At 46.1% G+C, this 19,148-nt stretch overlaps 1 protein-coding gene across 4 annotated transcripts in view; it reads left to right on the top strand.

Annotated features, from left to right (window-relative positions):
* Nucleotides 1-19,148, top strand: part of UBA6 (ubiquitin like modifier activating enzyme 6) — a 610,892-nt gene that overhangs the window by 214,490 nt on the left and 377,254 nt on the right. For all 4 annotated transcript variants that reach the window (XM_069235825.1, XM_069235816.1, XM_069235844.1 and 1 more), the window contains one exon: nucleotides 18,932-19,075. In XM_069235825.1, the coding sequence (XP_069091926.1) occupies nucleotides 18,932-19,075 (144 nt within the window). The remainder of the gene's footprint in view (nucleotides 1-18,931; nucleotides 19,076-19,148) is intronic.

Below are 19,148 nucleotides of genomic sequence, written 5' to 3'. Positions count from 1 at the left end.
TGAATAACATTGTACACCTTATTACCTAACCAGCTAGCATACTAGTTGCTTCCTGGTAGGCCTAAAACACATTTCACAAGAGAGAAAGCTGTGGCAGTGGCTCTACTAAGGAATGTTCCTATCTCAGAGGAGTATAAGGCTGCTTCCTGGAGATCTGTGCATTAACTCACAAGACAAAGACTCTATTGACTGGATTCAAATTCCAGGGCAGAAACCCAAGCAGGGCAGACTTTTCTGAGGAATTTGTTTATATGATGGTTAATGAAGTCTTATTTCCTTGACTGCATTTATTGTGAGATGGGCGTGCTACTCTGTTCAGTGCTTATGACTTTTGATAAGAATCACCTGGAAGAGAAGCACAAGTTACTGATCTAATAAACTAGTAATCCTAGTTTTCTTTTAGGAGTATCTTCTTTATAGTCATAAACAATCCTCCAACCTCTTCGGACAAGCAAGAATAAAGTATTTTCTTCCATTCAGCCAGGATCTTGTTTTGGTAAAAATAAAATGAAGCTGAGCTATCACATGTGGGACACAGAAGGAAGGATTAGGCCCTTGAAGGCGCAGTGGCTGTTTTTTGCATGCATTTACATTGCAGCCTATCTGCTAACATTGCCGCTCATTCACCGTACTTTTCCTTTTAGATAAGGTTTGGGAAAGATTGTATTTAACCACTTTGGTTTATTTAGTGGCCTATTTATATTAAATTGCCTGCTTTTTTACTTTAGAAATTAATGCAGTTTGGTCATTTGTAGCCTTTTATAGGCTGCAAACATATTTATTTTCCATTTAGCTGTAAGGGTGATAAGATATTCAGTTGATGTTTTTTATGACATAAATTTTATTTTTCTACAACATTTTGTTATTTATAAATGTGGAAAAAAAACAAAGAAGAGGAAGAGATATATTAAAAACTTTTCATAAAAGTACATTCAAATAGTTATCTTCTTAAACCTGATTTGAGTTCAACCTATGTAGTTCTCTAGTTGATACAATCCATTTACTGTTTTTAAGGTTTAGTTGGTTTAATTTGGAATATTTATCTGTCTCCCGATATGGAGGGTACCAAAAGAGCTAATTGAAGAAAAGAAGCTAACATGTTTGGAGGCATTGTGCCCCTTTCTCATGGCTTTGAAAGATCTGACAAACACCTAGGAGTATAGTAAAAAGAAGTGGGATACATATTAGATTCTAGATGTTACTAAATTAAAAATTCAGTTGCATTATATGTGATCCAGTCAAGATTATAAAAGTACTTCCCTAGACTTAATGTAGTACTTTATACTGAGAGCAATATTGTAGACAATTCATTCAAAGAAGAACATATTAGAAAAACCAGAACCAGTAGGCAGCCTGAAACGCCTCATGAAATTTCTGATCATAGTACAAATTTGGTTATGTTTTAATGAGTACATTTTTTCAGAGATCAAAAGTATGAATGTAATGTATTAAAAAAATAATTTTTATAATGTATTTCAAATTTGCATCATAACTTAATATTGGAAAAATTAACTTTTAGAACATGCATTGTGGATTTAGGCACCCCTAAAGTCTTTTGTCATCTGGTGCCCTCCTTTGTTAATTTTATGGCCAGGCTCTATTTATTAATTAACTTTAATAAGTCCTTTATAATGACCTGTGGTCTGAAGTCACACGACCTTTAACTATTGTGTTTACAGATCTTATAGTTTGAATTCCAACATTCGTTTTAGAAATTCTGACTTTATATTGTAAAAGGGTGCATCTGTTGATGAGCTGAACTCCTTTAGCTGACTCTTTCAATATTCTGTTTTTAATCAGAACGTTTTATTGAATTTTGAGATCACATCATACAGCAACAGCAAGCTGGTATCATAGTCTCATGCTTTGTGAATCCTTTAAAATTACCTCATCTGTGCCCTTAAAACTGTTTATGCCATGATCTCTCGGAGCCTCTGCCCGGCTTCCCCCTGCCTGTTTGTTGAGACGCACATTGAAGAGTATTTGGCTAGCCAAAGTAACTTCTGCAGGATTATTTGGTATCCACATGTACTCCCTCTATATTGAGCATGCATCCTTTTTAAACTTGGGTAAGAGTTATCACCTGCACTACTCAGTTCGTAGGTCAACTTAAATCTCCCTATCTAGAATAACTTGACGGCTTTCAGCCATGATGGATGTGATACAGAGGGAGTCCCCTTTGTCAAGTATTGTAAAAGCGGGTTCCAGATTGATTCAAAGCCTTTACTAGTCTCGGACATATTGCATGTCAGTTTTGCCATGCCCATAATATTTGAAATTGTAAAAAGAACAAGTGATGGACGAAATGCTGAACAATGTTAAACATTCACCCCCCCCCCCATGCCATTCCAGTTTGGACCCAGACATATGCAAATCAGTCTTGACCCTGTTCCCATATTTGCATATGTGTAGGTTCAAACTGGGGTGGCCTAGTGAGAAAAAGAATTGAGGGACTAAACCCAGATCTGTGACTGGGGGTGAATGTTAAAATGGTTCTGCATTCCGTCCATTATTTGTGTTTGTTTGCGTTTGTCGCCATAAGTGCGCTGGGTGTGCCCAGACTTGGGTCCCGGGCTCACTATGCCACTGGTTTCAAGCTCGCCTGGCTGATGAAGGGTTATACCCTGAAACCGGTCCCAGGATGCTTGTTTGCTGGAAGGACCTGGCCTGGCAGTTCAGGCTGGATTGTTCCCATGTGGGACAGGGTCAAGACTGATTTGCATATGGCTGTGTTCAAACTCAGGTAGCGTGGTGAGCTAAAGAATTGATGGATTAAACCCAGATCTCTGACTGGGGGTGAATGTTTGATTGGTTCTGCATTCCATTCATCGTTTGTGTTTGTTGGCTCATGATATTTTAAAGTCTCGCCTAACAGTGGTCTGTATCTAGAGGTTGTTTTTCTTCCTGAATGTAGCCACTGTAGTTTTTGCCATACCCAAGCATTTCCATATCAACATTTTGCCCTCTCCCCCTCCCCCCCCCCCCCCCCCCCCCCCCCACCAAACTGGTAGCACATGCCAATCATCTGCACTGCAGAAACCAAGAACACAACATCTCCGGGGGCAGGTAGGTTAGTCTTGTCTTCCTACTCAAAAATACACTCTCCAAAGATGGATTAATTCTTAGTACAGTGCTACCAAGTATGAGCCAGCTTCCCCTCTAAGCCGCAGTCCCTCCAGCAAAAAGGGCTTGCTAGAGGGTAGAATTTGTGTAATTAGACCAGGCATAAGTACCTGTCAAATATCAGTGTGTAGTTTGCTTCCTTTCCGAGAATGCTTTGTGTAGCTTTATTAAGGTTTCTCCCGATATGTGCCCATTGTGCCTCCGTGTGCTTTCTGTCTGTCAGCGTGTCTCATTTGCCTTCTTAGGGATGTTTTAACTTCAATGTAGTTTTTGGAAAAATGTATGTAGTAGAGAGACCTTTCTGTTGGCTCTGGTGTCCTACATACAAAGTTCTTAATGGGGATAGTTCCCTACTCCTCGCCTCCTTATTGGAGGGCTGTAGTAGCCAGTTCTGGATTTGTGTATTCTTAAAAGGTTTCATAGTGTCCTTGCCGAACATGTCACTCAGCATCTGACAATCTCAGTCTCGCTAGGTATCAAATGGGCCCATCTGCAGTGCTAAAGTGAGTGCAGGATTAAAATATATAATGGTATGGAGGGAGGGGTATTGAGTCAGCTTCAACTGATTGTTCACCTCGATCCAAACCGTCAGTGATGTCTGTATAGGTTCACTAAGGTATATATTAGGTGGTCTTTCTGGTCGGTGTTTCCAATCTAAGGTGGTCATTCCGAGTTTGGTGGTAACCTGACCACCACGCTGGCGGCGGTGTACTGACCGCCGCCAGGGTGGCGGTGCAGACCGTCATATAATGAGTAAGGTGGTGAACCCAACGCAACACAGACAACTCACCGCCAGCACTGCTACCGTCGGCGAGCAGCATTCGGCGGCGAAAGCCAACCTAATGCAGACGGAAGCCAATGTCCAGCCCACCATATTCCGAGTCACCACGCTGCCAGGCTATCTGGGGTGGGGTGGGCTGGCTGCTACGAAACCTGGCGGAAACAGAAAGTACAAAGGGAGACACCCACCTCCAGGCACAGAGGCGTGTCCGCCATGGCAAACAAACTGCTAGTCTTCCCAGCATTGTATCTCACAATACGCCTTCAGGGCCTCCGACAACGACGACAACCGTGAGTACACCTAGCACAGAGGTGATGAAATGGTAGTGTTACACTCCCACAAATAACACACATTCCTCACACAGATATTGAAGGCCACACATAGGCACATACAACATACGTCAATGCCAAGTACCCAATACACACACAAAGCCAAGCAGATACGTGCCAAACATACAGCACAACACACACCAACACCACCAACACACCCTATAACCCCACAACAACAACTAGACCACAAACACCTCAATGCAGGCATAGACAGGCACATTGTGCGACACCACACATACACACACACCATGTACTGTATTTAGCAATGACACACAATCAGTAGCAGTGAACACACATCCAAACAATGACACAGGTGACACAACACGTACAACCAACAATCAAGGAAATCCACACATGCATCACCACACACACGGACGCACACAACACCCGATACAATCCCACAAGCAAGCAGTCAGACACATTACAACATGCCCATGGCACAACCCATCTACCCAGCACATTCAACAACACAGACGCAATCCGTACACGGACCACACACACCGTTGCACACAGACGTCACACCACGAAGTAGAAGAAAACCAGGACAAGCAACTCATTTTGCCAACCACAGCAATGTGGGCAGATGTAATTGGAACCATAATAAAATATAATAAATATATACAAAATCTGCCAAAGGGCAAGCCCAATCTGTATTAATGCAGAAACGCATTAAGTCTGTGTATATATATCATGGCCCCAACTTGACTCCTGACAGCAAATAGGCCTCCACGTAGGGGCGTCAAGGGGATGTGGGGGTGATGGGGGAGGCTTGGATGTGGAAGGGGCACATTTGGGTTTGGGCTTGGGAGGGGTGACTTTGGCACTGGGAGGGGTGGATTTCTTGCTGGGTGAAGGAGCAGGGGAAACTCCAGAGGGTGCATCCAAGGAATGGGTGGTGGAAGGGCCTGAGATGGGCAGTGCTGTGTATTCATTGGGGGGCAGGGATGCAGGGAGAGGGAATGGGATATGTGTGAGTGAATGTTGCGGTGGTGTGTGCAATTGAGGTGGATGTGCTGCAGGTGGCAGAGATGGTAGTTGTGGTGAGTGCGGATGTGGTGTTTCTGAGAGTCTGCTGTTGTGGTTATTGAGGGTATAACAGGAATGATAGCACGCCCAGTGTGTGATGATGCATTGCTGGCAGGTGTGAGTGGAGATGTGACTGAAAGGGAGGAGGTAGTGGGGAAAGTGTCTGTTGTTGTGTCTGCAGATCTGTGTTGTGTGCATGCATGCCTGTGTGAACGTTTGCGATGCCTATGAGTGTCTTTGTGCACCTTGTCAGTTGTAGTGGGGGTATGCTGGTCTGTAGGTGTGCTTCGGACGGGTTTTGGGGAGAAGAGTTGTGGATTGGGGACAGGTAGCTTGAGGGGGAACGGAAGATGAAGGGACACTGGCTGCTGTCAACGGGGAGGCCAGAGCCTGAAACAGTCTCTGTAGGCCAGACAAGGCACTGTGAATGCCTTCCAGAAACGCAATGGACTGCTCCATCTTGGATGCCAGCCCCTAAATGGCATTAACAATGGTTGTATGTCCCATAGAGATGAGACCTCAGGAGGTCAATAGTCTGAGAGAAACAGAAAGGGAGGAAATGATTATAACACACATCCACTTCACGTACAAACAATACAGATTACAGCCCCTGCCGGAGAAACAAAACCATTTAGCAATCATTTACAATTGAGTCATGCAAGCGATACCCAAAATCACCTCAACCCTGCAGCCTAAACACCTGAATGAAGACCACTGCATGCCTATCAACTACCTAAATGACTTATCCAACAATCCAGCCTAGGAATATACCCAACCACATATCATCCATTACGGGATGCTACAAATCTCAGCACAGAGGGACTGAGTAAACTAACTAACTGACGGGAATGTGTGGAGTACATGTGGTACAGAGGTCCATTGATGTACCAAGTGAAACAATTGCATTGTTCACGTAACATGCCTGTCATTACCCATATACAGTGCCAATATGACCACCTTTTACTATTACAGTGCACGCAGAGATGGAGGATGCAGCCAGTGACATGATAGCATACTTGAGCGACCCATACATACAGGTGAATGTGTGTCGCAGTACCACCATTTCTTTTTCTGCATGGCTCAACATAGCTAATGTGACACACTCCTACATGATGAGTGTGACAACCAGGACTGTATGTTCCCCAAACCACATCTGACCACGTAAATTCCAAGTCCAATGAGGGTCACAGTACACAACCATGCAGTAGTCACCTGACAGTCAACACTTACCCCCTTGTGGGTGCTGTGCTGCCTTCAAGCGGCCATCCAACTCTGGGTAGGCCACTGCCGGTATGCGGGACATTAGGGGGGGTCAGGGTCCGATGGGCACCCCTCCCATGTTGGGAGGCTGTCCCCAGTTGGGCCTCTGCGGTCTTCCGGGCCCAGTGTCTCAGCAATACAGCAGTAACCTTTGGCGACACACAACAACCACGGACCATGCACACTACCAATACCCCACACATGTGCATGCTAAACACCTGATCAGTCATGACATGTCAATGTGCACATACATACATCGTCAAACACCACCCTACATGTGCGATTAAGGACATTGTACTGACCTGTTGCCCTGGAGCACCGTACAACCGCTCATACAGGGGTAGGACCCCTTCCACCAGTTTCTCAAGTTCCTCCGTAGTGAAGTCTGGGGCCCTATCCCCTTGAGTGCTTGCCATTATTGCTCCAAGGTAGAGGACACAGCAGCACACGAAGTGGAGTGCTGCCTCGCCCGATTGCCAGGAGTCAAGTGAGCTGGCCCATGCAACATGGCGGTTACGACCACAGCGGTCATGACCGTCACTGACAGCGGTGATCGGCATTGGTCCCAGTCTCCCATAGACGTCAGTGTTAACCAATGAGTAGTTGCACAGCGGTTCAGACCGTCTTCCGCCATGAAGACTTCCGCCGGCGGAAAGAGATCACTTCCAGCTGTTCAATGCATGCCAGACAGGCAGTAGCCATGTTAGTCTGTAACATGACTGTCCTGTGTTCACACTGCGTAATTACCTGCATGTCGTCACAAATAGATATATTAGGTCACACATTGTGGATAATGACACATGTACTGAGTGTCTAGTTACATCACCACACTTGTCACTACAATTATCAGAATATATGATCAGTATAGTGGAACACATGGAAAGGTGTACATGTACATGTCCTGTATACGTCCATTGCCACAGGGAGTTTGTGTCATAGTCTAGTTACTAATGGAGTGTGGAGTAATGTGTCTTCCCACAATTAATAAAATGTTGACTGTTTTATGTAATACTTGGTGCCCTGCATTATGAGAGGTTCCCAGATTGTTGTGTCCCCGCACAGATATCACCACAATGGAGTGATGATTAATGCACCAGTTTACTGGCCACTCGTAGATCTTGATACCATGGAAGAGCGCCACATCATCCTGACCTATCGACTGAACCGTTTGTGCATCAGGAACTGGTCGCCCAGTTGAAGCCAGACCTCCTGCCAGGTTTGGGAAATCCCCATGCCATTCCTCCAACAGTCCAGGTGTTGTCAGTCCTGCATTTTCTGACGAGTGGCTCTTTTCAGGATACAGTGGGACTGGCTTCAGGGTTTTCACAGCCCCAGTTCAGTAAGGTGTTGCATGAAGTGCTGGATGGCCCACAAGCATGTGCACAGGTACATTAGGTTCCCACAACGTCTAGAATTGCCCACTGTAAAAGCAGCCTTCTACAACATATCAAATGTCCCACATGTAATTGAGGCCATTGATAAGACTCACATTGCCTTAGTACCTCTGTGGACCAATGAACAGGTCTACAGAAACCGAAAGAGTACATATTCACTCAATGTAGAATGGTGTGTCTTGCAGATGAATACATTACACATGTGAACACTAAATTCCCAGGATCAGGACATGATTCCTACATCCTGAGGAACATTAGTGTCCCTGCAATAATGACAGAACTACAGGGAGAAAGGGCCTGGCTCACAGGTATGTGTACTGCTCACCATGTTAAAGGTTCATACCCCTCAGCACTCTGCCTAACATTGTTACCTATAGCCATGTTCCCCTTTCCACACAGGTAACTCCGGGTACCCCAACCTGCCCTGGCTTCTGACACCTGTGAGACATCCAACTACAGGAGGGGAAAACCGGTACAATGATGCACATGGCCGGACGAGGCGAGTGATTGAGCGGACTTTCGGTCTCTTGAAAGCTAGATTTCGTTGCCTTCATGTGTCTGGTGTTGCCCTACAGTACTGACCAGGGAAAGTCTGCAAGATCATTGTTGCATGCTGCATGCTCCATAATCTGGCCCTCAGAAGGCACATCCACTGTTGGAGGAGGGAGACATTGATGCTGGAGCAGTGTTTGGGGCCGGTGACTCTGATGCTGAGGGGGAGGCAGGGGAATATGAGGCACATGACAACAGGACTGACATGATTTGTCCCTACTTTCAATGATGTACAGGTATGTGCGAATTGTATTCCATCTGCACATGGAAGATGTATTGCTGAAGCCAATCTGTAGCCAGTATTTGCATGTGTCAAGGTGTGTGTGGGAACTACAGCCTTCCATCTTAGTTTTCGACCTTGAAGGGTAGGTGACTTATCATGAGGGGTAGTGGAAATGCACTGCTGCTAAGTACATATGTGGAATGCTCGTGCCATTGTGGTATAGCCTTATAGTTGTACCACAGGTGTAGGGTCCTCAGTCTGCATGTTTGGGGCTATGTTAGGGGGACAATAGAGGATGTAACCTATTTTACATCTTTCCTGTCCCACACGTGTGAGTGCCTATGCAGGCCCTTACATGTGTGGTATCATAGCTGCTGGGTCCTGTGTATGTGATCAAATGCTGTGAATGTATGACTTGGTTTACATGCCTTACAACACTGTGCCTGATTCCATTTAATTTCCTCTCTTCAGGTCACATCTCTGTCTGCAAGATGATTACTGTATTGTCTGTTGCCATAGTTGACACTGGATATCATTACAATTTGGATGTACTTACACACCTGCTGGGGTGTTCCACTCCATCTGTCACTTCATCATTGTTGTGGTGCCAAAGTGTATATATTTGATGCTTGGAAACAGAATTGCCACTACATACAATGAAGAGACGTGCACCATGACTTCTGTGAATTTGGGTTTATTAAGTGTACGACATCTCAGTCCAGAGGAGTGGGGTAATGGTCTGGGTGCTGATCAGAGTGGGTGGTCCTGTATTTAATTGCCCGGTATGATGTCTACTTGGTTTTGGACAGCCAACAGCTTGTAATAGTGGCACACAAGGGTTACAGTTCAGAAGAGGGATCACTACTTGGTGGGGGATTGGTCTTGGCTGCAGGTCCTGGAGGATGTCTGGATGAGTCACCTCTTTTGCGGGGATCCCTTAGCTGCAGGCGTGGGGGTGCTGGTGGCCTGTGTGTCCTCCTGCTGGGCCTCAATTCCAGTAGCAGGTGCTGATTTTGTTGGCAGTGGTGTTGCCTGACTACTGGATGGGGCCTGCTGTTGGGTTAAAGATGTCCGCAGGATATTGTTCAATTCCATGAACTCCCCTAATATGGAGACCATGGTGGCATTGAGTGCCTACAACTGCTGCATGGCCTCCTGATGGTATTCCCCCTGCAGCCTTTACGTGTCCTGCAAGGCAGTGAATATCTGGCCCATCTTGTCGTGGGTTTGCTGGTAGGCTCCCAGGACTCTGGAGACGGCCTCCTGGCCAGTTGTGTCCTGTACCTGCCTCATCCCTTGCCACAATTGCCCTCCCACTGGCCCTTGCCCCCTCCCACTGACAGCAGGACCGTCATTATCTTTGGTTTGCACCGTTGACTACTGCCCCTGTTCTGTGGGGCACACTGATGTTTGATGTGACCTTGGGACACAGGTATGGGAAGGTGAGCTCTGCTGTACATTGGCTGCCACAGGGGAGGTGGTTTCAGTTGTGGGCAGGGTGAGGCTGGTGGTGGTGGACTGACCACTCATGCCTGATGGGCCAGGTTCGTCGTCCATATCCAGACTTCCAGAAGAGTCCTCCCTCATTGAACATGCTTTGAGGTCTGGGCTTTCTGTCACAGGGCTAATCTGCTGTGTGGCAGTACTGGGGAGACCTGTGTAATGAGAGGTATTGTGTCAGATGATGGTATTGTAGCAGTGACACACATGGTTGTATGCCATCATTAACTGGATTTGCAGGGCAGTAATGGCATTGACCGTTTCCAGTCCACTGCTTGTGTTATAATCAATGGAATGTTGCAATGGGTCTGTTTTGGAGGATAGTTAATGTTCTTCTTGCTACTGTCATTGCCAAGTGCTGATGTGCATTCCTTATACTTATTGGTGATAGGGAGTGACATGGTTTAATGTGCAATTGCAGAGATGTGAAGTAGATGTAGCAGTCATGCAAGGGTAGGGAGTGTTGCATTTTGATAGTTGTGGTACTTGCTGCAGTGTGAGGTATCCATGCATTAGATGGGTCTGTGAGGGAATGGTGTCAGTAAGGTGCTGTGGCATGCAAGGGTGGATATTGGATCCATGGTGGGTTTGTGGTACTGTGTTGTGACGGTGGTGGGGGTACATGCTGTGCACAGGGACATGTTGGACGGGGAGTACAGTCGACTTACCAGTGTCCAGTCCACTAGATGTTCCCGTCAGCTCTTCTGGATGTAGTATGGCTAGGACCTCCTCTTCCCACTGTGACATTTCGGGGGGAGCTGATAGGGGGCCCACCACCAGTCCTCATGATGGCGATTTGGTGCCTGGAAGCCATGTCCTGTACCTTCCCCGGTAGGTCATTCCACCTCTTCCTAATGTCCTCCCTTATGTATAGATTGTTCCCCACTGCATTCACCCTGATGACTATCCTCTGCCATAAGTCGTTCTTCTGGGCCTTGGTTGCCTGCTGGACCTGTGCTCCAAAGAATCACAGCTCAACTCTGACATTTTGTCAACCATTACCCTCCTCTCCTCTTCTGTGAATCGTGGGTTTTTTGGTGGTGCCATGGTGGTTGTGTTGTGGTTTGGGGTGTATGTTGTGCAGGGAATCTGGGTGTGCTGTTTGTTGATGTGAGTTTGTGTAGTGGTATGTGTGTGTGTTCTGTGGTGTTTGCGTGCAGTAGTGTGTTTTGCGATGCATGTTCAGTGTGATGGTGCCTGTGGTATGTAGGTGCAGTGCCTCCTTTCAGTGTGCTCTCGTATCACTCTGTCAAAAGTGTTCTGGGTATGTGTGGGGGTGGTGTTTTGTAGTACTGTGGACAGGTGTGTGTATGTGTCTCAGATGTTGGGTAATGGTATTGTCCAATGTGGTGCAGTGTTCTGGTGGTGCTACCTTTTTTTCCTGCAGCGGTTCGGACCGCCAATGGATTGCCGCCGTGTAGAGACCGTTGTGCTGATTTGTGAATCGTTATTTGGCAGGCAGGATATTCTCGGCATGGCGGTGATGGTGAAGCAGCCGCCTCCTTCACACCGTCGTTTCAGCCGACGGTGTCGTTTTTTGTGTGTATTTTGGGCGGTATTGTGTGGGTGACTCGTAATGCGGCGGTCTTCACTCCGCTATCATTGGCGGTCTTTCGGCAGCCGCTTGCACAGGGGTCTTCGGTAATAACCGCCAAACTCAGAATGACCACCTAAGTCCCACAATGAAGAACCATCAACTGTGTTGTCCATATGTAACCATACTTTCTCAGGTTCTCGTGAGCTGCCGTCTGCCAGAATTCTCCATTTCTCTCAATGACCTTAGGGGCCTACCCTTTCCATAGGATAACATTGGGGATTCCTTATTGCTCCTCATTTCTCATTTCTCTCTGGTCTGCATAAGACTCCATATGCTACTCTAGGTCCCTTCCCTCCCCAAATATATTCCAGGGTTATGTTGTTAAGGTTAGTGAAAAACGGCAACAGTATCAAAAACGGAAAGGCTAACAGAAAGAGCAGTTTTGGCAGGATATTCATTTGGGTGGTATTAACTTCTGCAATCCCCCACCTTCATTGTCTTCCCCCACACTCCTATTACCAGTAAAAGTAAAAGAAGTAATAGTTTGATTTTGTATAAATCAGCAACATTTACTGATACTTAACACCTCAAGTTGCCTGCCAGAAAGTGGAGTGTTACTTAATCTGATCTATCATTTGTTGGGTTGTTAAGTTTACAATCTCCCGTTAGGTGCATTCATTTTAAAGCCAGCTAACTTCCCAGATAGTTTTAGGCAATTCTGTATTCTGAAAAGTGGTCTGACTGGCTCCTGCGAGGGAGCACATTTTCAGCAAAGAGCATGGCTTTCTTGCTCCTCCTGACCAGACCTCAAGCCCCTCACCTCTAGTCGCTCCTTATGTTGATGGGCAGGTGTTGAAGGATAAAGGCAACATCTCTCTGTCGCTCCCTATGTGGATGGCAGGAGTTCAATAATAAAGGTGAACAAGAGTGGGAGAGTGGATAGCCCTCCCAGCCCCCCCCCCACCTTTTCTAAATTTAAAGAATTGGATATTCCCCCATTTAGAACCACTCTGGGTCTAGGCGCTCATTATCCCGTCATGACCATCGCTATGAACTTAGGCTCAAATCCCTCTGCCCCCAGTCTTTTCTATAAGGAGTGCCAATGGGGACAGTCAGATGCTGTTTCTGCATCTAATGCTACTACAATTGCCAGTATCACTTTTGCTTTTTTGCTTTTTCAGTGAGATGGATGACTGGCCTGATATTCTCATGTGTCTCAGGTTCTTTTATAAAACCTGATTGATTTGAGCGTAAAATGAAGGGGAAAGCATTCTCTATTCCCCGGTTTGCCCCTTTTCATGTTGTTATTGCTTCCATCTAGGATCATGGTCTCTGTTATTGGTGTCTAGGTGTGAATTCAATCTCCTTCCTTTGTGCTTTCGGAGGACTTCTTTTCTTTTTGTAGCTGTGGGCAGGGCGTGCGCCATTCAGCCTCTCTCCTTGGGCTCTCAGTTGATGGTCCCACTGCAGTCTATTCTTCCTCTGTTAATTGAAGTCCAAGGATTGTGGCCTGTTAATCTGACATTTGATGAGGCTTGTTATAGATTTCAAAGGGTATGCAAAAGGGGAAGAGTCATTTGTAGGTTATGTTATTTTTGTTGAGATAGCTGATGATGGGGTGAAATTGCTGGCGTTGGGCAAGCACGGAAGGTGCAATATCTCGAAGAGAGCACAATCATAGTCTTCAAATTTGATTTGGTTTCGCGCTTGTACTGCCCTTAAGACTTTCTCTTCAGTTTGAAAACTGAAATGTTGCTAACACATCTTGGGAGCAATTTTCCACCACTATATGCACTCTATTGAAAGTGATAGTTTATGGCTGTTTCTCCAACAACATACCTGAAAGAGCCTTCACAAAGGCCTCTATATGTGTTTCTTCTGCTCTTTTCATAAGGAATCGTATGTAGATGTTATAACATCTAAGCAAGATTTTCAAGGTTCTCCACCTTCCGTATGATTCTCTTCTTTCTGATGCAGAGGGTGGTGCACCTGTTTTTCAAGACCACATTCCTTTCCTAAAGTGAGTACATTTTATTCTCAGCCTCCACTACTCTTTATGAGTCAGTATAATTCCAAAGGTTGGCAATTTCTCCTCCTAGGTATGCGTGCAGGATGCGTGCAGGACGCAGAGTTCAGCGATGATACTGTTCCTGAGTTCCTCTCTGTAGGAAGCTGCCCTGGTGTGTGGTGGCCCCCTATGGTGTATGCACCTTATACCAGGTCCAGGCAACCCTTATTAGTTAGTGAGAGTGTCTAGGAAGCCAGGCTCTCTAGTGGGAGCTGTGGTGAGCAGCCAAGACTTATCTATGAGGAGTGTAAAGCACTTGCAAAACCACAGCAGTCACACAGTAACTTATCACACATGAAAGGAACCACACAGTGTTACAAAAATAAAGGTGCTTTATTACAGTAGCACTGAACTAGATCACTTATTGGCAGTCCCCCCAACTGGATGTAAGTACACACTATAGATACACCATAAGTATTAGGAATTAGCATAGGAAAATAACAACCATTGGCAAGAAATAGCAGAAAATAGCTAGGGCCCTTTGGGGTGTGGGGGGGGGGGGGGTGTCAAACCATTCACTAAAATAGTGGAATGCAAAGTTATGTCGCCCAACCAAGGATGTGGAGTAGTTAGAAGGGAGCTGGTAGAACTCAGGACCCAAAAAAGGTGCGTACCTAGGTGACCCCCAGCAACCAGGAGAGCAGAGGTAAGTTACCTGGTCTTTCCAAAGACTAACAAGGGGAATTGGAAAAGGATGATTGCAAGACCAGGACCAGTTCAGTGGAACCCAACGGTGGATTCTGGGAGAAGAGGGCATGCAAAAGAATGAGACAGAGTCCAGTCCACGTAGGAGTGTCCAGGTGGGGCAGGAGCCACTACCCACCCTTCTGTGGATGAAGATCCTGGTCGACGAGAGAAGATGAAGATCAGCTGTGGAGCCCAGGAGCCACAGAGAGGTCCTTGGAGTCGTGCAGATAATGCCCCATGCCGGTTGCCGGGTCGCAGATGGTTAGTGGTCAGGAGGACCACCTTCAAGTCTTGATAAATGCAAATCTGGGCAGAAGAGGATTTGCAGAGAAGAAGAGGACCAGCAAGGTCCAGGGGACTCAATCCTTGGAGGGGAGTCCGGGCTGACCCTCAGCAGTCGGAGAGCCAGAAGAAGCAGTTGCAGCCCCCACAGGTAACCCACTGGCAGCAGGCCCAGTAAATTGCAGTGAGTGCCAGTCGGCACACCTGGAGAGGTGTCCCACGTCGCTGAACCAGCTGAGGAGAAACTGAAGATCTCTTGGAGTAGGTGTTAACAAGCCTTGCTGCAAGAGTCGCAGTGCACAGGGGTACTGTCCTGTGCAAGGAGAGACAAAGGCTCACAATCTCCCATTTTGGACAGAGGGTAGAGCGGACCAAGAGGATCACCTAGAACCACCACCTGTGTTGGAGGACCCACACAGTTCCTGTGTAAAGCAGATCCCAGCAGCTGGACGTCAGTGCCTTAGGTGCCTATGGATGCAGGGGAGTGACTCCTTTGGTCCAAGGGAGATTATCTTGCTTGTTTGGTGCAGCTAGTCTTGCCGACCCCAGATGATGCACAGCGGTGGAAATGTTGCAATTGCTGGAATGAGCCAGAGAAACAATGTTGCAAGGCGATGTCGTCTCAGGAGTTGAAGGTTTGATTGGTTGCTGTGAAGTCCAGCATCAGTTCCGGAGGCCAGGAGCAGGAGAGGTCGATGCAGAGGAGTCCTTGTGGATTCTTGCAGGACGAATCTGGGAACTCATCTGCAAGGTATTCCCTAAATAGCCCTAAAAGGGGGCTTGGTCCCTCTTCAGGATGACCACCTATCAGAGGGGATATCACTGACGTCAGTCACCTGTCCTGACTGACCAGATTTTCCTAGGGGCCTCTGCATAGCTTGCTTCCAAGATGGCAGAATTAAGTGGCCACCTGGAGGAGCTCTGGGAACCATCCTTGGGGTGGTGATGGACAGGGGAGTGGTCACTCCCCTTTCCTTTCTGTGGTTTTCCGCCGGAGCAGGGACCGGGGGTCCGTGGACTGGTGCAAAACATATTATGCAAGGAGGGCACCGAATGTGCCCTTCAAAGCAAGCCAGTGGCGTTGGAAGGTTACCCCTCCCCAGCCTTGTAACACCCATTTCCAAGGGCAAGGGTGTTGCCCCCTCTCCCACAGGAAATCATATGTTCTGCCTTTCCCTACTTGAGCCGGTCAAGCAGCCGGAGGGCAGAAACCTGTCTGATGGGCTGCCTGCAAGCCCTGAACGACTGGTAGAAGTAATACTGGGGGGACCTCTAAGGAGCTCCCAGAGTGCATGGAATCATACTCTCAATGCTGCCATTAGTATTGGGGTATGATTCTGACATGTTTGATACCAAACATGCCTAGGATTGAAGTAACCATTATGTAGCTGGACCACCTATGGCCAGTACACGGGTAAAATGGCTTCCCCGCACTTAGGAATTCCAGTGCATTGGAACTGGAGTTCGTAGGGGCACCTCTGCTCATTCACAGGTGCCCTCACACACAGGTACCTGCACTCTGGGCTAGGAGCGCCTACTATGGTGGTGATTTACAGTGACCTAGCCCAGTGACCAGCTCTGAATGGGTGCATGCTCCTTTTCACACAGGCTGCAGACACAATTTGCATGAGCTCCCAAGGGTGGCAAAATACATGCTGCAGCCCATGGGGGAACCCTGGTGTACCAGTGCCCTGGGTACCTAAGTACCACATAATAGAGACTTACAAGGGTACACCAGTATGCCAATTGCAAGGTGTAAAGGTTACCAAAGCAACCAGATTTAGAGGAGAGAGAGCACAATTTCTGGGGTCCTGGTTAGCAGGATCCCAGCGAAGACAGTCTAAACACACTGATAGGCAAAAAGTAGTGGTAAGCTTACCAAAGAGTGACTTTTGTACACTCTTTCAGCTCTTTCAAAAAGAAATTAGAGACTAACCAATAAATCAGTTGAATTAGGACTTGTCTTCTCATCCCATGCTTGTCGCAGTTGTGGAGTCAGTAGGTTCTGTTGTAGGGGTCTTGGTGAATCAAGAACCCCAATACTTTGCCCTAAGTATGCTTCTTTGAGGATATACATTTCCAGCTCACTTGGGAGCTGGTTGTCTGTTTTCAGAACCCACCAGAGATGTCTGTAGCTCTTAGCTGCCTTTCTGTTCAGATGAATTTTGGACGTAAATGCCACTTGTCTCCTTTAAGCCCTAATTTAGCCTTTTATTTCATGCTAATCTGATTTGATCCAGCACTTTTTCCTCTTATACTCAAACTTTGGTTGTTATTTGCTGCTCTTCGCCTTTGATGTGATCAGGAGTTTAGGAGACAGAGTACTGAGGGTCTCTTCTGACCCTGGGCCCCCTTTAGGGTGCAAACTTGTCCTAAACCCAGTGTTGTTAGTCACATGGATTACTCCTCCTCCTGTCAGATGTTCATATGTGGCTTACTACCCTCACGGCTGCGGGAGAGCTCACTTTGGTGTGCTAGGATGTCAAACAATGGGGTTGAGCAATTATAGGGGACATCCCCACATCCAGGCACCCTGGGGACGCAATCAACTAGAAGGGGTTTTTGTCATATTCTGTCGGGTTGCTGAGCCGCAGCCATTATCTCATACCTGGGAACCTCACCTTGTGTAAGTGTAAGCCCAGTGGCAGATTCTCTCTCTGGCGTTGGAGCAGGCCTGCTTCCACAGCAGTGCCGCCGTACCCTCTACCCCTTAGGGCGGGGCCTCATGGGTGTCGCCACAGAGGCTTGTAAGCTTCTTGTCTCCTGGCGCCCTAGGAAATAATTACAGGCGGCTCTACTACCTTGTTCTTAGCCACCATCTTCTTGCCCATGTGGCTGTGAAAACCATTCTGGATTACATGGAGATCTCGAAACCAGGGAGCCCAGGAATCCCCACATCATGTTCAGGGATTTGGAGTATCCTCTGCTCCCCAATGTCTCTGAGAAGCCTTCTCTCCACTATTTTTTCTCGCCCTTCGCAAGATGGTCTTGGAACTGGCTTAGGAAGCTGCCATCTTGCTTCACTTCGAGTCTCACTATTCTCTTTCACCATTCTTAAAAGATACCCTATGTCCTCTAGCTGCTGAAAAACATTATTTTCTTATTTATTCATCACTTTATCTACAATTTCATTTGTCTTACAACATTTCTCGAAATTGAGTATTATTTGTCTGGATTTTACGATGTCCCCGATTGATAAAATGCTATTCATAGCTCTATTCTATTCTTTTCTTTTCTGTTCTTCCCTTTTCTTTTCATTATTGTGGCACTTTGCTCTACATAAAGATATTGTACATCTGTACCTACGTACATTTTTAAGTATATTTCATTAAGGTGCTTCAGGATCCCTTGCACATATGTGTGTCTGTTCAGCGCTTACGATTAAGATGAGGATTCCTATGGAAGAGAACTAGGATGACTGTTTACAGATGAGTTAATTGGATGCGCTTATCACTGCAGATCAAAAGGCTCATTACGTTTTCATCCAGATCTCTAGTAAATCTCTTCCACTGTTATTCAGGTCCATTATCTGCACCTTTGTTAAATGATCTTTCATACAAATTCTGAAGCTGACGCCAGCTTGGTCAAGTGGTGATTTTAATTGCCTCTTCCCTCTACACCTTACATTCATAAAGTGCTTGATCTATGATGGATTGTGATTGAATAAAATAACTATTTAATTACCAGAAATGGAATCGTTCTGCTGGAGTTTTATGCTCTGCAGATAAACACAACTCTCCCTACCTATCACTAGACTTTGGGATTTAGCAATCTTACTCTTGGGCAAAAATGCTACAAGATTATATGTTGAAATGTGTAATACCCCCTTTTGGTGTATCTGTATTTAATAGTTTGTATTGAGTTTAATTGATTAGTCTTCAACAATATTTTCCTCCTTGCTAATGTATTTGATTGCCTGAGTCCAAAACATTTGCAAGTTTATTTCAGAAATGTACCCATATGTACAATAAACTGTATATGTGATTTAATACTAAAACATATATTCAAATATGTGCCAAATCCTGTCAGATGTGTATTGTTAGAAAGTGTAGCACAGTGTCACCAGAAAAAATATTTACATGACTCATATTTTTGTGGATTTAACTCACAGTACCAGTAATACTTTTAGACTCTCTGTACATGTGAAAAATGAATTCTTTATTGTACAGCCACAAGTTGATGACAGCATTGTGAAATGGCTATCCTGGACGGCTAGGGGATTTCTTGCACCTCTGGCTGCAGCTGTGGGAGGAATCGCTAGTCAAGAAGTCTTAAAAGCTGTGACTGGAAAATTCTCGCCATTGCAGCAGTGGGTGAGTAGGACTTTTTTTTGGCTCTTCTAAATAGTAAATGATTTTTTTTTTTAATATCCAGAAATGTTTAAAT

Source organism: Pleurodeles waltl, chromosome 1_2 (assembly GCF_031143425.1).
Source record: "Pleurodeles waltl isolate 20211129_DDA chromosome 1_2, aPleWal1.hap1.20221129, whole genome shotgun sequence".
NCBI lineage: Eukaryota > Metazoa > Chordata > Amphibia > Caudata > Salamandridae > Pleurodeles > Pleurodeles waltl.
This window is presented reverse-complemented; position numbering and strand designations above follow the sequence as displayed.